Source organism: Phasianus colchicus, chromosome Z (assembly GCF_987193195.1).
Source record: "Phasianus colchicus chromosome Z, bPhaCol1.hap1.1, whole genome shotgun sequence".
Classification (NCBI taxonomy): Eukaryota; Metazoa; Chordata; class Aves; order Galliformes; family Phasianidae; genus Phasianus; species Phasianus colchicus.
In genome coordinates this window covers 4,136,716-4,155,835 of record NC_143476.1, presented here as the reverse complement: position 1 = coordinate 4,155,835, position 19,120 = coordinate 4,136,716, and the positions used below count along the sequence as shown (strand labels likewise).

The 19,120-nt window shown below is 49.3% G+C and overlaps 1 protein-coding gene across 1 annotated transcript in view; it reads right to left on the bottom strand.

The window, feature by feature from the left end:
- The window catches only part of LOC149912265 (rho GTPase-activating protein 32-like), a 33,609-nt gene extending 17,532 nt beyond the window's left edge, over positions 1-16,077 (bottom strand). The window contains exons 1-4 of the mRNA XM_090130743.1: positions 16,065-16,077; positions 15,737-16,025; positions 15,416-15,561; positions 15,006-15,233 (exon numbers count right to left, since the gene is read on the bottom strand). Coding sequence (XP_089986869.1) covers positions 15,006-15,233; positions 15,416-15,561; positions 15,737-16,025; positions 16,065-16,077 — 676 coding nt within the window. The remainder of the gene's footprint in view (positions 1-15,005; positions 15,234-15,415; positions 15,562-15,736; positions 16,026-16,064) is intronic.
- Positions 16,078-19,120: the final 3,043 nt, after the last annotated feature.

The window sequence follows — 19,120 nt, the reverse complement described above, 5'->3', positions numbered from 1 at the left end:
TTTGCTGCTCAGAGGGAGAAATGTTCCAGCTTCTAGAAGGACATCAGGACAAAGATATGTAATGAAAATAAGTCCAGGCTGGCTGTCCTTGTGGGCATCAGCTGCTGGCATCTGCATTGCTGCTGCCATGAGCATGGCACAGCAGGTAAAAGATTGCTTTTCCTTGTGTGACACAGGAGCTCTTGACTTGAAAGCTAGAGGGATGCAATAGAAAGAGCTGCAACCTCTGCCAGACATGGCAAAGGTGAGTGGGATGTTGTTTCAGTTGCTGCTGATGTCAGGAAGGACTCTAAGGATGGAAAGGCTGGTGTTTGCCATGGGCAGGGAAAAACATCTGGTTTTCATTTTCTCTTTCTCTTTGAGTGCCAGATAAACAGGGGAGAGTATGCCTGCAACTTGGACCCATCCTGCCCTCTGCTGCTCAGAGGGAGAAATGTTCCAGCTTCTAGAAGGACATCAGGACAAAGATATGTAATGCAAATAAGTCCAGGCTGGCTGTCCTTGTGGGCATCAGCTGCTGGCATCTGCATTGCTGCTGCCATGAGCATGGCACAGCAGGTAAAAGATAGCTTTTCCCTGTGTGACAAAGGAGCTCTAGACTTCAAAGCAAGAAGGATGTAATAGAAAGAGCTGCAACCTCTGCCAGACATGGCAAAGGTGAGTGGGATGTTGTTTCAGTTGCTGCTGATGTCAGGAGGACTGTAAGGATGCAAAGTCTGGTGTTTGCCATGGGCAGGGAAACACATCTGGTTTTCATTTTCTCTTTGTGTGGCAGAAAAAGAGGAGAGTGTGCCTGCAACTTCTAACTCTCCTGCCCTCTGCTGATCAGAGTAAGAAATGTTCCAGCTTCTAGAAGGACATCAGGACAAAGATATGTAATGAAAATAAGTCCAGGCTGGCTGTCCTTGTGGGCATCAGCTGCTGGCATCTGCATTGCTTATGCCATGAGCATGGCAAAGCAGGTAAAAGATTGCTTTTCCTTGTGTGACACAGGAGCTCTTGACTTGAAAGCTAGAGGGATGCAATAGAAAGAGCTGCAACCTCTGCCAGACATGGCAAAGGTGAGTGGGATGTTGTTTCAATTAGTGCTGAAGTCAGGAAGACTGTAAGGATGGAAAGGCTGGTGTTTGCCATGGGCTGGGAAACACATCGGGTTTTCATTTTCTCTCTGTGTGGCAGAAAAAGAGAAGAGTGTGCCTGCAACTTCTAACTCTCCTGCCCTCTGCTGCTGAGAGGGAGAAATGTTCCAGCTTCTAGAAGGACATCAGGACAAAGATACGTAATGAAAATAAGTCCAGGCTGGCTGTCCTTGTGGGCATCAGCTGCTGGCATCTGCATTGCTGCTGCCATGAGCATGGCACAGCAGGTAAAAGATTGCTTTTCCTTGTGTGACACAGGAGCTCTTGACTTGAAAGCTAGAGGGATGCAATAGAAAGAGCTGCAACCTCATCCAGACATGGCAAAGGTGAGTGGGATGTTGTTTCCATTGCCGCTGATTTCAAGAAGGACTGTAAGGATGGAAAGGCTGGTGTTTGCCATGGGCTGGGAAACACATCTGGTTTTCATTTTCTCTTTGTGTGCCAGAAAAAGCGCAGAGTGTGCCCTCACCTTGGACCCATCCTGCCCTCTTCTGCTGAGATGGAGAAATGTCCCAGCTACTAGAAGGACATTAGGACAGAGATATGTAATGAAAATAAGTCCAGGCTGGCTGTCCTTGTGGCCATCCGCTGCTGGCATCTGCATTGCTGCTGCCATGAGCATGGCAAAGCAGGTAAAAGATTGCTTTTCCTTGTGTGACACAGGAGCTCTTGACTTGAAAGCTAGAGGGATGCAATAGAAAGAGCTGCAACCTCAGCCAGACATGGCAAAGGTGAGTGGGATGTTGTTTCCATTGCTGCTGATTTCAGGAAGGACTGTAAGGATGTAAAGGCTGGTGTTTGCCATGGGCAGGGAAACACATCTGGTTTTCATTTTCTCTTTGTGTGCCAGAAAAAGAGCAGAGTGTGCCCTCACCTTGGACCCATCCTGCCCTCTGCTGCTCAGAGGGAGAAATGTTCCAGCTTCTAGAAGGACATCAGGACAAATATATGTAATGAAAATAAGTCCAGGCTGGCTGTCCTTGTGGGCATCAGCTGCTGGCATCTGCATTGCTGCTGCCATGAGCATGGCACAGCAGGTAAAAGATAGCTTTTCCCTGTGTGACACAGGAGCTCTTGACTTCAAAGCAAGAAGGATGTAATAGAAAGAGCTGCAACCTCTGCCAGACATGGCAAAGGTGAGTGGGATGTTGTTTCAGTTGCTGCTGATGTCAGGAAGGACTGTAAGGATGGAAAGGCTGGTTTTTGCCATGGGCAGGGAAACACATCTGGTTTTCATTTTCTCTTTGTGTGCCAGAAAAAGAGCAGAGTGTGCCCTCACCTTGGACCCATCCTGCCCTCTTCTGCTGAGATGGAGAAATGTTCCAGCTTCTAGAAGGACATCAGGACAAAGATACGTAATGAAAATAAGTCCAGGCTGGCTGTCCTTGTGGGCATCAGCTGCTGGCATCTGCATTGCTGCTGCCATGAGCATGGCAAAGCAGGTAAAAGATTGCTTTTCCTTGTGTGACACAGGAGCTCTTGACTTGAAAGCTAGAGGGATGCAATAGAAAGAGCTGCAACCTCTGCCAGACATGGCAAAGGTGAGTGGGATGTTGTTTCAATTAGTGCTGATGTCAGGAGGACTGTAAGGATGGAAAGGCTGGTGTTTGCCATGGGCTGGGAAACACATCTGGTTTTCATTTTCTCTTTCTCTTTTTGTTCCAGATAAACAGGGGAGAGCGTGCCCTCACCTTGGACCCCTCGTGCCCGTTGCTGCTCAGAGGGAGAAATGTTCCAGCTTCTAGAAGACATCAGGACAAAGATATGTAATGAAAATAAGTCCAGGCTGGCTGTTCTTGTGGGCATCCGCTGCTGGCATCTCCATTGCTGCTGCCATGAGCATGGCAAAGCAGGTAAAAGGTTGCTTTTCCTTGTGTGACACAGGAGCTCTTGACTTGAAAGCTAGAGGGATGCAATAGAAAGTGCTTCAACCTCTGCCAGACATGGCAAAGGTGAGTGGGATGTTGTTTAAGTTGCTGCTGATGTCAGGAGGACTGTAAGGATGGAAAGGCTGGTGTTTGCCATGCGCAGGGAAACACATCTGATTTTCATTTTCTCTTTGTGTGGCAGAAAAAGAGCAGAGTGTGCCCTCACCTTGGACCCATCCTGCCCTCTTCTGCTGAGATGGAGAAATGTTCCAGCTTCTAGAAGGACATCAGGACAAAGATATGTAATGAAAATAAGTCCAGGCTGGCTTTCCTTGTGGGCATCAGCTGCTGGCATCTGCATTGCTGCTGCCATGAGCATGGCAAAGCAGGTAAAAGGTTGCTTTTCCTTGTGTGACACAGGAGCTCTTGACTTGAAAGCTAGAGGGATGCAATAGAAAGAGCTGCAACCTCTGTCAGACATGGAAAAGGTGAGTGGGATGTTGTTTCAATTAGTGCTGATGGCAGGAGGACTGTAAGGATGGAAAGGCTGGTGTTTGCCATGGGCAGGGAAACACATCTGGTTTTCATTTTCTCTTTCTGTGGCAGAAAAAGAGAAGAGTGTGCCTGCAACTTCTAACTCTCCTGCCCTCTGCTGATCAGAGGGAGAAATGTTCCAGCTTCTAGAAGGACATCAGGACAAAGATACGTAATGAAAATAATTCCAGGCTGGCTGTCCTTGTGGGCATCAGCTGCTGGCAACTGCATTGCTGCTGCCATGAGCATGGCACAGCAGGTAAAAGATTGCTTTTCCTTGTGTGACACAGGAGCTCTTGACTTGAAAGCTAGAGGGATGCAATAGAAAGAGCTGCAACCTCAGCCAGACATGGCAAAGGTGAGTGGGATGTTGTTTCAATTAGTGCTGAAGTCAGGAAGACTGTAAGGATGGAAAGGCTGGTGTTTGCCATGGGCTGGGAAACACATCTGGTTTTCATTTTCTCTTTTTGTGCCAGATAAACAGGGGAGAGTGTGCCCTCACCTTGGACCCCTCCTGCCCTTTGCTGCTCAGTGGGAGAAATGTTCCAGCTTCTAGAAGGACATCAGGACAAAGATATGTAATGAAAATAAGTCCAGGCTGGCTGTCCTTGTTTGCATCAGCTGCTGGCATCTGCATTTCTGCTGCCATGAGCATGGCACAGCAGGTAAAAGATTGCTTTTCCTTGTGTGACACAGGAGCTCTTGACTTGACAGCTAGAGGGATGCAATAGAAAGAGCTGCAACCTCAGCCAGACATGGCAAAGGTGAGTGGGATGTTGTTTCCATTGCTGCTGATTTCAGGAAGGACTGTAAGGATGGAAAGGCTGGTGTTTGCCATGGGCAGGGAAACACATCTGGTTTTCATTACCTCTTTGTGTGGCAGAAAAAGAGAAGAGTGTGCCTGCAACATCTAACTCTCCTGCCCTCTGCTGATCAGAGGGAGAAATGTTCCAGCTTCTAGAAGGACATCAGGACAAAGATACGTAATGAAAATAAGTCCAGGCTGGCTGTCCTTGTGGGCATCAGCTGCTGGCAACTGCATTGCTGCTGCCATGAGCATGGCACAGCAGGTAAAAGATTGCTTTTCCTTGTGTGACACAGGAGCTCTTGACTTGAAAGCTAGAGGGATGCAATAGAAAGAGCTGCAACCTCTGGCAGACATGGCAAAGGTGAGTGGGATGTTGTTTCAATTATTGCTGAAGTCAGGAAGGACTGTAAGGATGGAAAGGCTGGTGTTTGCCATGGGCTGGGAAACACATCTGGTTTTCATTTTCTCTTTGTGTGGCAGAAAAAGAGCAGAGTGTGCCCTCACCTTGGACCCATCCTGCCCTCTTCTGCTGAGATGGAGAAATGTTCCAGCTTCTAGAAGGACATCAGGACAAAGATACGTAATGAAAATAAGTCCAGGCTGGCTGTCCTTGTGGGCATCAGCTGCTGGCATCTGCATTGCTGGGCCATGAGCATGGCAAAGCAGGTAAAAGGTTGCTTTTCCTTGTGTGACACAGGAGCTCTTGACTTGAAAGCTAGAGAAATGCAATAGAAAGAGCTGCAACCTCTGCCAGACATGGCAAAGGTGAGTGGGATGTTGTTTCCATTGCTGCTGATTTCAGGAAGGACTGTAAGGATGTAAAGGCTGGTGTTTGCCATGGGCAGGGAAACACATCTGGTTTTCATTTTCTCTTTGTGTGCCAGAAAAAGAGCAGAGTGTGCCCTCACCTTGGACCCATCCTGCCCTCTGCTGCTCAGAGGGAGAAATGTTCCAGCTTCTAGAAGGACATCAGGACAAATATATGTAATGAAAATAAGTCCAGGCTGGCTGTCCTTGTGGGCATCAGCTGCTGGCATCTGCATTGCTGCTGCCATGAGCATGGCACAGCAGGTAAAAGATAGCTTTTCCCTGTGTGACACAGGAGCTCTTGACTTCAAAGCAAGAAGGATGTAATAGAAAGAGCTGCAACCTCTGCCAGACATGGCAAAGGTGAGTGGGATGTTGTTTCAGTTGCTGCTGATGTCAGGAAGGACTGTAAGGATGGAAAGGCTGGTTTTTGCCATGGGCAGGGAAACACATCTGGTTTTCATTTTCTCTTTGTGTGCCAGAAAAAGAGCAGAGTGTGCCCTCACCTTGGACCCATCCTGCCCTCTTCTGCTGAGATGGAGAAATGTTCCAGCTTCTAGAAGGACATCAGGACAAAGATACGTAATGAAAATAAGTCCAGGCTGGCTGTCCTTGTGGGCATCAGCTGCTGGCATCTGCATTGCTGCTGCCATGAGCATGGCAAAGCAGGTAAAAGATTGCTTTTCCTTGTGTGACACAGGAGCTCTTGACTTGAAAGCTAGAGGGATGCAATAGAAAGAGCTGCAACCTCTGCCAGACATGGCAAAGGTGAGTGGGATGTTGTTTCAATTAGTGCTGATGTCAGGAGGACTGTAAGGATGGAAAGGCTGGTGTTTGCCATGGGCTGGGAAACACATCTGGTTTTCATTTTCTCTTTCTCTTTTTGTTCCAGATAAACAGGGGAGAGCGTGCCCTCACCTTGGACCCCTCGTGCCCGTTGCTGCTCAGAGGGAGAAATGTTCCAGCTTCTAGAAGACATCAGGACAAAGATATGTAATGAAAATAAGTCCAGGCTGGCTGTTCTTGTGGGCATCCGCTGCTGGCATCTCCATTGCTGCTGCCATGAGCATGGCAAAGCAGGTAAAAGGTTGCTTTTCCTTGTGTGACACAGGAGCTCTTGACTTGAAAGCTAGAGGGATGCAATAGAAAGTGCTTCAACCTCTGCCAGACATGGCAAAGGTGAGTGGGATGTTGTTTAAGTTGCTGCTGATGTCAGGAGGACTGTAAGGATGGAAAGGCTGGTGTTTGCCATGCGCAGGGAAACACATCTGATTTTCATTTTCTCTTTGTGTGGCAGAAAAAGAGCAGAGTGTGCCCTCACCTTGGACCCATCCTGCCCTCTTCTGCTGAGATGGAGAAATGTTCCAGCTTCTAGAAGGACATCAGGACAAAGATATGTAATGAAAATAAGTCCAGGCTGGCTTTCCTTGTGGGCATCAGCTGCTGGCATCTGCATTGCTGCTGCCATGAGCATGGCAAAGCAGGTAAAAGGTTGCTTTTCCTTGTGTGACACAGGAGCTCTTGACTTGAAAGCTAGAGGGATGCAATAGAAAGAGCTGCAACCTCTGTCAGACATGGAAAAGGTGAGTGGGATGTTGTTTCAATTAGTGCTGATGGCAGGAGGACTGTAAGGATGGAAAGGCTGGTGTTTGCCATGGGCAGGGAAACACATCTGGTTTTCATTTTCTCTTTCTGTGGCAGAAAAAGAGAAGAGTGTGCCTGCAACTTCTAACTCTCCTGCCCTCTGCTGATCAGAGGGAGAAATGTTCCAGCTTCTAGAAGGACATCAGGACAAAGATACGTAATGAAAATAATTCCAGGCTGGCTGTCCTTGTGGGCATCAGCTGCTGGCAACTGCATTGCTGCTGCCATGAGCATGGCACAGCAGGTAAAAGATTGCTTTTCCTTGTGTGACACAGGAGCTCTTGACTTGAAAGCTAGAGGGATGCAATAGAAAGAGCTGCAACCTCAGCCAGACATGGCAAAGGTGAGTGGGATGTTGTTTCAATTAGTGCTGAAGTCAGGAAGACTGTAAGGATGGAAAGGCTGGTGTTTGCCATGGGCTGGGAAACACATCTGGTTTTCATTTTCTCTTTTTGTGCCAGATAAACAGGGGAGAGTGTGCCCTCACCTTGGACCCCTCCTGCCCTTTGCTGCTCAGTGGGAGAAATGTTCCAGCTTCTAGAAGGACATCAGGACAAAGATATGTAATGAAAATAAGTCCAGGCTGGCTGTCCTTGTTTGCATCAGCTGCTGGCATCTGCATTTCTGCTGCCATGAGCATGGCAAAGCAGGTAAAAGATTGCTTTTCCTTGTGTGACACAGGAGCTCTTGACTTGACAGCTAGAGGGATGCAATAGAAAGAGCTGCAACCTCAGCCAGACATGGCAAAGGTGAGTGGGATGTTGTTTCCATTGCTGCTGATTTCAGGAAGGACTGTAAGGATGGAAAGGCTGGTGTTTGCCATGGGCAGGGAAACACATCTGGTTTTCATTACCTCTTTGTGTGGCAGAAAAAGAGAAGAGTGTGCCTGCAACATCTAACTCTCCTGCCCTCTGCTGATCAGAGGGAGAAATGTTCCAGCTTCTAGAAGGACATCAGGACAAAGATACGTAATGAAAATAAGTCCAGGCTGGCTGTCCTTGTGGGCATCAGCTGCTGGCAACTGCATTGCTGCTGCCATGAGCATGGCACAGCAGGTAAAAGATTGCTTTTCCTTGTGTGACACAGGAGCTCTTGACTTGAAAGCTAGAGGGATGCAATAGAAAGAGCTGCAACCTCTGGCAGACATGGCAAAGGTGAGTGGGATGTTGTTTCAATTATTGCTGAAGTCAGGAAGGACTGTAAGGATGGAAAGGCTGGTGTTTGCCATGGGCTGGGAAACACATCTGGTTTTCATTTTCTCTTTGTGTGGCAGAAAAAGAGCAGAGTGTGCCCTCACCTTGGACCCATCCTGCCCTCTTCTGCTGAGATGGAGAAATGTTCCAGCTTCTAGAAGGACATCAGGACAAAGATACGTAATGAAAATAAGTCCAGGCTGGCTGTCCTTGTGGGCATCAGCTGCTGGCATCTGCATTGCTGGGCCATGAGCATGGCAAAGCAGGTAAAAGGTTGCTTTTCCTTGTGTGACACAGGAGCTCTTGACTTGAAAGCTAGAGAAATGCAATAGAAAGAGCTGCAACCTCTGCCAGACATGGCAAAGGTGAGTGGGATGTTGTTTCAAGTAGTGCTGATGTCAGGAAGTACTGTAAGGATGGAAAGGCTGGCGTTTGCCATGGGCTGGGAAACACATCTGGTTTTCATTTTCCCTTTGTGTGCCACAAAAAGGAGTAGAGTGTGCCCTCACCTTGGACCCATCCTGCCCTCTCCTGATCAGAGGGAGAAATGTTCCAGCTTCTAGAAGGACATCAGGACAAAGATATGTAATGAAAATAAGTCCAGGCTGGCTGTCCTTGTGGGCATCAGCTGCTGGCATCTGCATTGCTGCTGCCATGAGCATGGCAAAGCAGGTAAAAGATTGCTTTTCCTTGTGTGACACAGGAGCTCTTGACTTGACAGCTAGAGGGATGCAATAGAAAGAGCTGCAACCTCAGCCAGACATGGCAAAGGTGAGTGGGATGTTGTTTCCATTGCTGCTGATTTCAGGAAGGACTGTAAGGATGGAAAGGCTGGTGTTTGCCATGGGCAGGGAAACACATCTGGTTTTCATTTCCTCTTTGTGTGGCAGAAAAAGAGGAGAGTGTGCCTGCAACATCTAACTCTCCTGCCCTCTGCTGATCAGAGGGAGAAATGTTCCAGCTTCTAGAAGACATCAGGACAAAGATATGTAATGAAAATAAGTCCAGGCTGGCTGTCCTTGTGGGCATCAGCTGCTGGCATCTCCATTGCTGCTGCCATGAGCATGGCAAAGCAGGTAAAAGATTGCTTTTCCTTGTGTGACACAGGAGCTCTTGACTTGAAAGCTAGAGGGATGCAATAGAAAGTGCTTCAACCTCTGCCAGACATGGCAAAGGTGAGTGGGATGTTGTTTCAGTTGCTGCTGATGTCAGGAGGACTGTAAGGATGGAAAGGCTGGCGTTTGCCATGGGCTGGGAAACACATCTGGTTTTCATTTTCTCTTTGTGTGCCAGAAAAAGAGGAGAGTGTGCCCTCACCTTGGACCCATCCTGCCCTCTGCTGCTCAGAGGGAGAAATGTTCCAGCTTCTAGAAGGACATCAGGACAAAGATATGTAATGAAAATAAGTCCAGGCTGGCAGTCCTTGTGGGCATCAGCTGCAGGCATCTGCATTGCTGCTGCCATGAGCATGGCAAAGCAGGTAAAAGATTGCTTTTCCTTGTGTGACACAGGAGGTCTTGACTTGAAAGCTAGAGGGATGCAATAGACAGAGCTGCAACCTCTGCCAGACATGGCAAAGGTGAGTGGGATGTTGTTTCAATTAGTGCTGATGTCAGGAGGACTGTAAGGATGGAAAGGCTGGTGTTTGCCATGGGCAGGGAAACACATCTGGTTTTCATTTTCTCTTTGTGTGGCAGAAAAAGAGGAGAGTGTGCCTGCAACTTCTAACTCTCCTGCCCTCTGCTGATCAGAGGGAGAAATGTTCCAGCTTCTAGAAGGACATCAGGACAAAGATATGTAATGAAAATAAGTCCAGGCTGTCTGTCCTTGTGGGCATCAGCTGCTGGAAACTGCATTGCTTATGCCATGAGCATGGCAAAGCAGGTAAAAGATTGCTTTTCCTTGTGTGACACAAGAGCTCTTGACTTGAAAGCTAGAGGGATGCAATAGACAGAGCTGCAACCTCTGCCAGACATGGCAAAGGTGAGTGGGATGTTGTTTCAATTAGTGCTGAAGTCAGGAAGACTGTAAGGATGGAAAGGCTGGTGTTTGCCATGGGCTGGGAAACACATCTGGTTTTCATTTTCTCTTTCTCTTTGAGTTCCAGATAAACAGGGGAGAGTGTGCCCTCACCTTGGTCCCCTCCTGCCCTCTGCTGATCAGAGGGAGAAATGTTCCAGCTTGTAGAAGGACATCAGGACAAAGATAAGTCCAGGCTGGCTGTCCTTGTGGGCATCAGCTGCTGGCATCTGCATTGGTGTTGCCATGAGCATGGCACAGGAGGTAAGGGATTGCTTTTCCTTGTGGGACAGCTGTTAAGCCATTCTGATTCACCCTTTGCATCCACAGCATACAGTTTTTTCCCACACTGCTGTTTCTATCCAGCAATGTGCATATGTGCAGTGCTACAGAGGTTGGTGGCCCTGCCTGTGGCAGGGGGTTGGAGATTCGTGATCCTTGAGGTCCCTTCCAACCCGGGCCATTCTGTGTGTGTGTGTGTGACTGGCTAAACACCAATTGTTGCTAGCTCAGCAGGTATACTGCTAATTATTGAACGCCTGACAGCTGCTTATCAACACTTGGCCACTATTTCTGGACACCTGCTCATCCCTGAAGAGAGAGAAGTTTGGAAGGAGGACAGAGGGGAGTCTCTTGATGCCTGCCTGTTGCATCCCAACCTGCCCACAGAGTGAGTCAATTCGGCCTTGTGTGGAGGCCCTGGCTTCTTTGGAGTCTGTTTTTCTTTTGCTGAGCTTCTCCTATCCAAACAGAATGGCCTTACAACATGCTTTCTGGTCCTTAATGCTATACCCATGCAGTTTGTAACTATTACAGTTCTGTAAGTGAGAATTGATCACATGATTGAACAACTGTATTTCTAAAATATGTTATGAAATAACTTCTTTTTACTAATACTAATAAAGTCTTTCTACTTTTTCAAACTGTTTCTAAGGGCAAATTACAAAACACATCGTGCTGTACTGCTTCAGAGCAATCCCACATTTGATAGCCAGTGCAGAAACAACATTCCATCCTACAGCATTAGCTAGTTCAGAGGTACCAGACGTGTATCTGGATGTGGCTGTTGTGCATAACTGGGGCTGAGGGATCAGAAATGACAGCTCCACTCTTGGAGACCACAGAACTAAAATGGAAAGATAAAATAGCTGCAGGGCAATTGTTCTCTGTGCCTGAAGCAGGGACTGATTTATGGGGGAGAGATTTTACAGTTAAATGAGGATTACAGCTGCAAGTCTGTGAAACAGATGTCAGGTGTCAATGAATGTGTTAACAGCTGTGATGAAGAAGAAATGAATCCAAAGGTGTGGGCAGGGGAAGGAAATCGGGGTGGACTCACAATTTTCCCTTACAAATAACTGCCCAAGGAGGGAGTGGAGCTGTGAAACAGCAACAATATCCCATAGCCTTAGAAGGGAGAGTGGGTCTAAAAGCTGTAACACAGACAGTGCTTAAGGATGGTCTTCTGGAACCTTGTCTGTGGCCTTATAACACCCCAATCCTGTCGGCACGGAAGGCAGACGGCACGTATCGGCTGGTGCAAGATGTAAGGAAATGACTGAACCCGTTCTCAAAAGACAGCCTGTGGCTCCTAACCCCTATACCCTAATGAGTCAGATCCCACACGGACAGCAGTGGTTTGGTGTGAGAGACCTCACAGATGCTTTCCGGACAGCCTTTGGACTCAGAGAGAAATGGCTGCGTTTGTATGAGGACACATTGTAATCCTATCGTGATTCGTGATGATACTGTAGATACTGGAACTCCTGCTAATCCTTGTCTTGGCAGCATTTGAAGCAAGCAACTGGTGCTGCTGTCATGCAGAAAGCTCCCTTCCAACCACTCAGCAAGAATTTGGATGAGACAGCTTCCTGCTGGGAGCCCTCCGACATCACTGCTGCCTCCTCCAGAACCATACCTGCAGATGCTTCAGAGCTCTTCAGCATGGACTTCCTTCCTCCCATCAGCAGCTGCTCCTGCACTGACCTTCATTCACACTGGGATACCATCTGCTTCCAGCAGGAGCTGACCTGCGAGACAGAGAAAGGAAACGTGGGATGAGCACCAATGCAGAAGCACAAGGCTGTGTCACCACCACGTCTTGCAGCCTTGGGAAGTCAGCTGCAACTGCAGCCTTGGTCAGAATTACAACGGGCACCGTAAATTAAGTGTGACCTCTGAAGTTGTTGCCATGATCAGAAATAGACGCTGAAATCGCTCACATAACTGTCGGTGGTTCCCTCCAAATTCTTTTGCTTTGGGGAACAGATGGACTCGGAATGGAAGGACACGAGAAAAATGACATCTGTTTGAGCTCAGCAGACTTGAGAGGTGGGCCTGGATGAACCTCATGAGGTTCAGCACAGCCAAGTGCAAGGTTTGGCATTTGGGCCGGAGGAATCCCAGGCATTCTTTTGTCATCGTGGTGGTTTCCAATAGACCCCAACAATGAGACATCAGGTCGCCGTGTGGGCTCCTGGGTGACACTGCCATTTCCCAGCCATTGCAGCCTAGGGGCAAATAAAGTAAAATACTTCAGAAAGATCTCACACTGATTGCATATTTTACTGTTCTTTTACACAAAACAGAAGGAGAGGGCAGCAGATGCATACAGCTGCATCAACACCCAGGCTGCTAAAGGAATGGAAAGACAGAAACATCAAATATCAATGCCTTATTCTAATGCAAGGAGGGAAGCTTCTATCAATGTTACTTTTTATCATTTAAAATGAGCAGTTGGCACTCTTAAAGGAAAATCCTAGGCCCCAGGTTCTGGCAGTGTGGCAATCTGGACTCAGCTGTGACTGATCCAAACAGTCTGTTCCAGATTTTAACATCCCTTCTATGCATTCACAAGTTTTCTCTCTTGACTTCCCCTTACAGCCGTTAGATGCCAGCAAAACATCCCACAAACACTCCTTAACTCTGTGCACACAGGCACCCATCCAACCAGAGCCATCAGTCATTCCCAGCCATGCGCTCTTCCTCCAATCATGGTCAGCATCACACGGCCGTCACGCAGCTCACTTGACTCAGTTTTTCTCTTCTTTCTGGAGGTGTCCTTGCTTCTCAGCCTTACCTTCTCGTGATGTTTATCTCGCTCTGCAGCTCCTGCTCTGAATAGGCTTTCTTGGATTCCCGCATGACAGGCACAAAATGCAGCCACAGCCCCTGCCACCAAGGTCAGCTCTTCAGCACACATTACCTGAGGAGCACTTGGCAACTCATGCAACCTGAGCAGTGCCAGGAAGACTGTTTCACTTCTGCTTCTCCTGGCTCAGAAATTCATTTTCCTACCTAGAAAATGGGAAAAGAAAAGAAAGAAAAAAAATCCTGACATAAAGCAGACACAATTGATACTATGGAATTCTGGAAGGCAAGGGATTTGCCCTCTATGATGAGAAGTTGACTGCAAAGAACTAAGAAGAGCCATGAGCAGGTTGTGAACTTGTGGGTAAAATTAGGAAGTGCAGCAGTGCAGGGCTTCTGGAGGTGAGGGTCTGCTACAGCCGCCTGGAAAGAGAGCCTGTTGGTGGGAGCTGCTTACTGCAGCCAGCAGAAGCATCGCACTCACTGACTCTCATCCTGATGGGGGATTCCAGTCAGTCTGGGAAATCAGCATGGCTGGCTGCAAGCAATCTGACAGACTCCTGGAGTGCAGTGAGAATCACTCTGTGGTGCAGGCATTGGGCACAGCAAGCAGAAGGGAAGCATTGCTGGACATGGTGCACACCAGGGGTTACGACAGGAGGCGGTCAGGGCTGCCGTGACCATGCCCTCCTTGAGTTGGTGATCTCAAGGAATGCGGGCCTGGCAGGAAGCAAAGGCAGGAGCCTGAACTTCAGGAGAGCCAGCTGCAGGCTGTTCCAGGAATTCTTGGACGAGATCCTCTGGACAACTGTTTGTAGGGGCAAAGGGATGGAAAAGAGCTGGTCACTTTCTCAGAAAAAAACTTGCACAGGTTGCACGCTGAGCTGCAGGAGAGGAAGGGGAGGAGGTGCCAGCACGGCTCTGCACGATGCTCTGCCACACTGGGCAGCTTGATCATGGCTCAGCAGTGGGATCCGACGTGGAGAAGGGGAGAAGGAAATCAAGGATGGGAGGGAACCATCAGACACAGTCGGTGAGTGTCTGTGAAGTCTTGCAGACCCAGAGATTCCCAGGTTGTTTCTGCTTTTGCAGCATTTGTGTGGTGCAGGGTGAGCAAAAGGTTCTGCTGTTTGATTCTTCTGCAGGAGCCGCCTAAAAGGGAAATGGCCACTGAGCTGCAGACCAAGCAGTACTGCCTGACGTTGGCCAGGGGGAGCTTCTCCTGCCGCAGTGTGATGATGACAGGTCTGGAGATGATCTGCAGGGCCAGTTCGTAGATGGGAGCCAGGAAAGGACATGATGGGAAGAGAGAGGTGTTAAAGAACAGCCAACGCATGGAAATGCATCAGAAAGCCCTGAAAAGCATCACAAAGCCACAGCCAGGAAGCTTGGGAGTATCATGAGCAGCATCCAGGATGCGAGAGATTATTTGCTACCATGCCAAATGGTAGCAGAGCTCCCCCTGCAGACATCCCAAAGCCAGACAAAACAGGAACAAACCCGGAGCTGTGCTGCACGCACCCCACGGCCACAGCATTGCAAGCTGAGGTGCCTTGCTGTGTGCTGCATTCATCCCAATCTGTTTGAATGAAGGCACTGGAGGCAGTCAAGGCGTTGATTGAGCACGAGTGTGCTTTTATTATTATATAAAGGACAGGAGGGTGTGAGAGGTCCACGGTGAAGATGGGACTCATCCTGTCTTGTCATGGAGAGAGTGGCTCAGAGCTCTCAGTGCTGCTGTCCGGTGCCTGGGACTGGAGGCCTGATTGAAAGTCCCCCTGCAAGAGGCTCTGCTCCTCTTCACTGATGCTGACCTGCTCCTGCATGGAGGTGCTGCTGTCGGGGCACTCACACTGTGCTTCAGATGGGCGGCACTGCAGAGACTCTGGGTTAAAATCCACACTTGTGACTGTGGTGGCTTGCAGGCTCAGGTCAGCAACTTCAGCAGAGCCAGGTGTAATGAGAGCATGGACTTCGATGAGCTCCTTCTCTCCATTAATGTTGTTAGATGGAAGGCTGCTATTAGAACTGCAGCAATTTGTGCTTCCTAAGAGCTCTCCACTGATGGAAGCACACAGAGCATCCTCGCTACTTGCCCTGGATCTTATGGCTTGGCAAGGGCTCGATTCACCTAGAAAGGATACACAGGGGTTAGTGTCAAACTTTCACAAGCTGAATTACGACAGTGGTACTTGATCAGGGGTGAAGATTTAGGCACGGGATTGAACGCTAGAAAGAGATACATGTGCAGAGCAAGCTTGAATTGTATGTTCCTGAAAAGCAGGGATTTGGAAGCTGCATTTGCACCCTTACCTGCCAGGACTACCACTGCTGTTTCTGAGGGCTGCCTGGCATTGCGCTGCAGTTGGCGTTTGCTGCCAGAGGATGGCTTCCTGAGGCTGAAGCAGCAACACCAACTGCTAGCTGGTGATTCCTCAGTCTTGCTGGGTGGATTTTGTCTGGAGAGAGAAAACAGCCAATGCTGTGAGTCGTGCGTGGTGCAGGGTGAGGGAAGAGCAGCACTGAGCTCTTGGCAGCAGTTGCTTGTTCCTAGCACTGCCTGGTTTCTGCAGGAAAACACAAAAACCCACCCAAACAATGATGCTAGGTGCTGGAAAAGAAAGTCCTCTTTACCTGTCAGATGGAAAGTCAACGACGGTGTGGAATTTGCCCTGCCCAGCTGCAGGGCTTTCTTCCACTTCAATGTCCCTGCTGCTCTCTGTTACCACAGAAGAGGTGCTGTGGCCTCGCCTCTGTGCCTGTGCCTCCTCCAGGCTGAGCAGCTTTGTGGCAGCAGAAGAGACCCCCACAGACTTGGGCCCTGGGAGAGAATTGTGCCCTGTCAGGGAAAACCACAGGTAAGAGCGAGGATCAGAAAGCAGCAGCACAGCCACCACAGTTCTGGGGGAGGTGCTGTATTTTTCTCAGGCTTGCTTATCCGAGCCACTGGAAGAAGAGGAGCCCAAAATAACCATGTGGGAAGAGGTGTGTTTATGGCAAAGGACATGGTCATCATTAAGAGCAGCTTACTGTATCAAAATAGGCAAGGAAAAACCCAAGGAAATGGGGGCAGGGAACTGAGAAAGCTTCGCTGCCACACTTGCATCAAGCTTTTCCTGCGTGCAAACCATAATAATGACGGTTTCCTCCTTGTGAAGTTTGGGCTTGGACATTCTCAGCATCCAGCAACAGGATGCCATACCCTAATGGAAGTCCAGAGGTCTGCTGTCCCCTTGATGGTAAAAGAGTATCTCAAACATCCTGGAGAAGGCCTGCATTTGGTCAAGGTGTCAGGTCAAGATCAAGCTAATGGAGGAAGACACTCACCTGCTGCATCTGCAATGTCTGCTCCGGATTTGGAGCCGAAGAGGACGTCGGTGTGGTTGATGATGAATTCCACCACATCCGACTGCGTCTGCAGCTCCATGCAGGCAGCTCTTCCGCTGGCGCAGGCAGACTCGTTCTGCTGTGATCTGTAGAAAAGGCAGATTTTAGAAGTCATTTCTCCAAGACCGTTTCCCCGAGTCTGAATTGTTGCAGCCAAAAGCTGTCAGCTGAGGCTCTGGAGACTTCCGCAGTGGGCAATCAGTGATGCCACTGCAGAAATTCCCCTGGATGATCAAGGACACGTCAGTCCCATCTCAACAAGACTGCAGAAATTGTCACCTAGACATTGTGCCCGTGGGGATGGAGAACAGCTCAGGCTCCTGCTCTTCTGTCAGCCACAGATTTTACAGAAGAGCACATTTGATGGAGAAAAAGGGAGCACTGTTTTTTTTTTTAATGGAGAACAGATGTAAGTGTTGTGTTGAAACAGAACCAGAAGTTTACCTTAAGAGGTTTGGAGCCCACACAATGGCTAGGTTCTTGGCATGCATGTTTGTTATACTGGAGCTCCCAGCCAGACACGCCAAGTGTCTCATCAGATACTCCAGAGTCCTGGAAAACAAGAGAGGCAAACGTTCAGCACCAACGAGCATGCCGTGCTGGAATTCAGAAAGACAGAGCCTGGAACCGCATCGTTGCCCTCTGCAATGCAGCAGGGCTGAGCTCAGCAGGCTGAGGGCAGCACTGACCTGTAGTGAGGAGCGGGCAGCTGCTGGATGACGTCCTGCATTCTGAGCAGCCGCTCCTCCTCTGTAGCGGCACCAACAGCATCCTGGAGTAGTGCAGAAAGGGAGCGAGACACCAATCAGGCTAGTACACCACTGCGAGTAAACCTCGTGGGGCTGACAGCAAAAGGGCCTCCGAGCTGGGGCACTGCTGCAGCCATCTGCCAAGAGGCCCAGGAAGAGGGAAATGAAAGACGTGGCCTTGTGCTTACCGAGAACTTGCCGTACAGCTGGTGGGTGAGCAGAGGGTTCGGGAGCTCCCTGAAGTACATCTTGCAGAGGGAGCTCACGCTGTGAATGTCACGGACGGTGAGCTCAGGAATCTGCTCCGACTCAAATTCCTGCCTGGAGAGAGGGACGCAAACCCGGTTGAGCGAGAGGAAGGCAAGCCCAAAGCCACACCAGATGCACTCAGGCTGTGTCAGTCGCAGCACTCTTACCGCAGTCTCTGGATGTTGGACGCGACGCCGGACAGGCGGTATATCCCCTGCACCACGCCGTGCTGCTCAATGAACTCAGCGCAGCTCTGGAGGACCTGGGGGACTGAAGAACACGTGCCAGCCGTCAGTGGAGCTCCTGATTCAATCGTGCTGCAGGCTGTGCTTCACATCCCATCCACTAAGCCCAGCCAGGCTTGGCTGAAGCAAATACAGATGTGCTTGTCTCTTAGGAGCATCCGCCTCACTTTATCCTTCAGCCATCAACTCCCATTACACGTGTCTCCACGGCTATCAGCCTGCCCCCTGCTAGATATGAGCTCCCTTTCATCTTCTTTAGATGCCCAGCAGAGGAAGATCTCAGGAATGGGCTGCTCCTTACCATCACGACCGGAGTGGAGAAGATGCTCTCCCAGGTCACAGCCAAACACCCTTTCCTTCTCCACCTCCCGCTCGGTCGGTTTCTTTGGGCGGGCCTTCACCAAGGAACGAAGGAAGGTGAGGATCTTGCTGCGTTTCTTGGGCACTGCACAACAAAAGGAAGAAACCAGGTCATTTCAGGTCTGGCTCCGTTGGACGAGGCCGAGCACAGCACATTCTACAGGGCACGTCAGAACGGGAAGAACATTACCAACCAGTACATACAAAAAGGGATTTTCCCCATCTCTGGAGGAGCCCAAGGCCAGGCTGGATGGGGCCCTGGGCAGCCTGATCTAGTCTCACATTAAATGTGGGGGCTGGGAGACCATCCTGAGGCAGGAGGGTTGGAGCATGATGATCCCTGAGGTTCCTTTCCATCCCAAGCCATTCCATGAGTATTCTATAGTTTCCCCAAGTCCAGTCATAAACCCAGGAGGATTGGGCCAAATCTCTGCCCCATGGTGTGCATGAAGAATCATCAACCCAGAGGACAATGTGGGATGGATAAAGGAGGTACTAAACATGGAACATACCCCCAAAAAGACTTCATTTTGCTTTCCCACACCATCAAATGTAACATCCATACCTGGCTTTGGCACAGAATTGATGAGTGCCTCAGGAATGTTCTTATTAATGAGTTCCACACACTCCCCTGGGAAAAATCCAACCTGTAACAAGAAGAGAGGCCAACTATTGCATGCAGCACTTCTCAGGTCTGAACTGTTAAACCAAAAGCCACGTAACATTTCCCTCGGAACGTGCTTGCCTGACGTTCCATAAGACTATCCAGCAGAAAATGGCCATAGTTCACAGCATAAAGGTAATAATTTTTCAACATTAGCAGCCAAAGGCAAGGTCCCTTGACACCGACACAGGGAAACTGTTTATGTCCACTAGGCATCCTGTGCAGGCAGAGCAGCTCTAAGCTGAGATTCCTGCCTTTACTGAAGTTGCACTCTCCAGTCTGAAGCTTGTGCCTACCTGGAAGCCGAGCTTGCCTCTCCACCAGGGGGTCAGCTCCTTTGGTGGCATGTCGATGACACAGATGA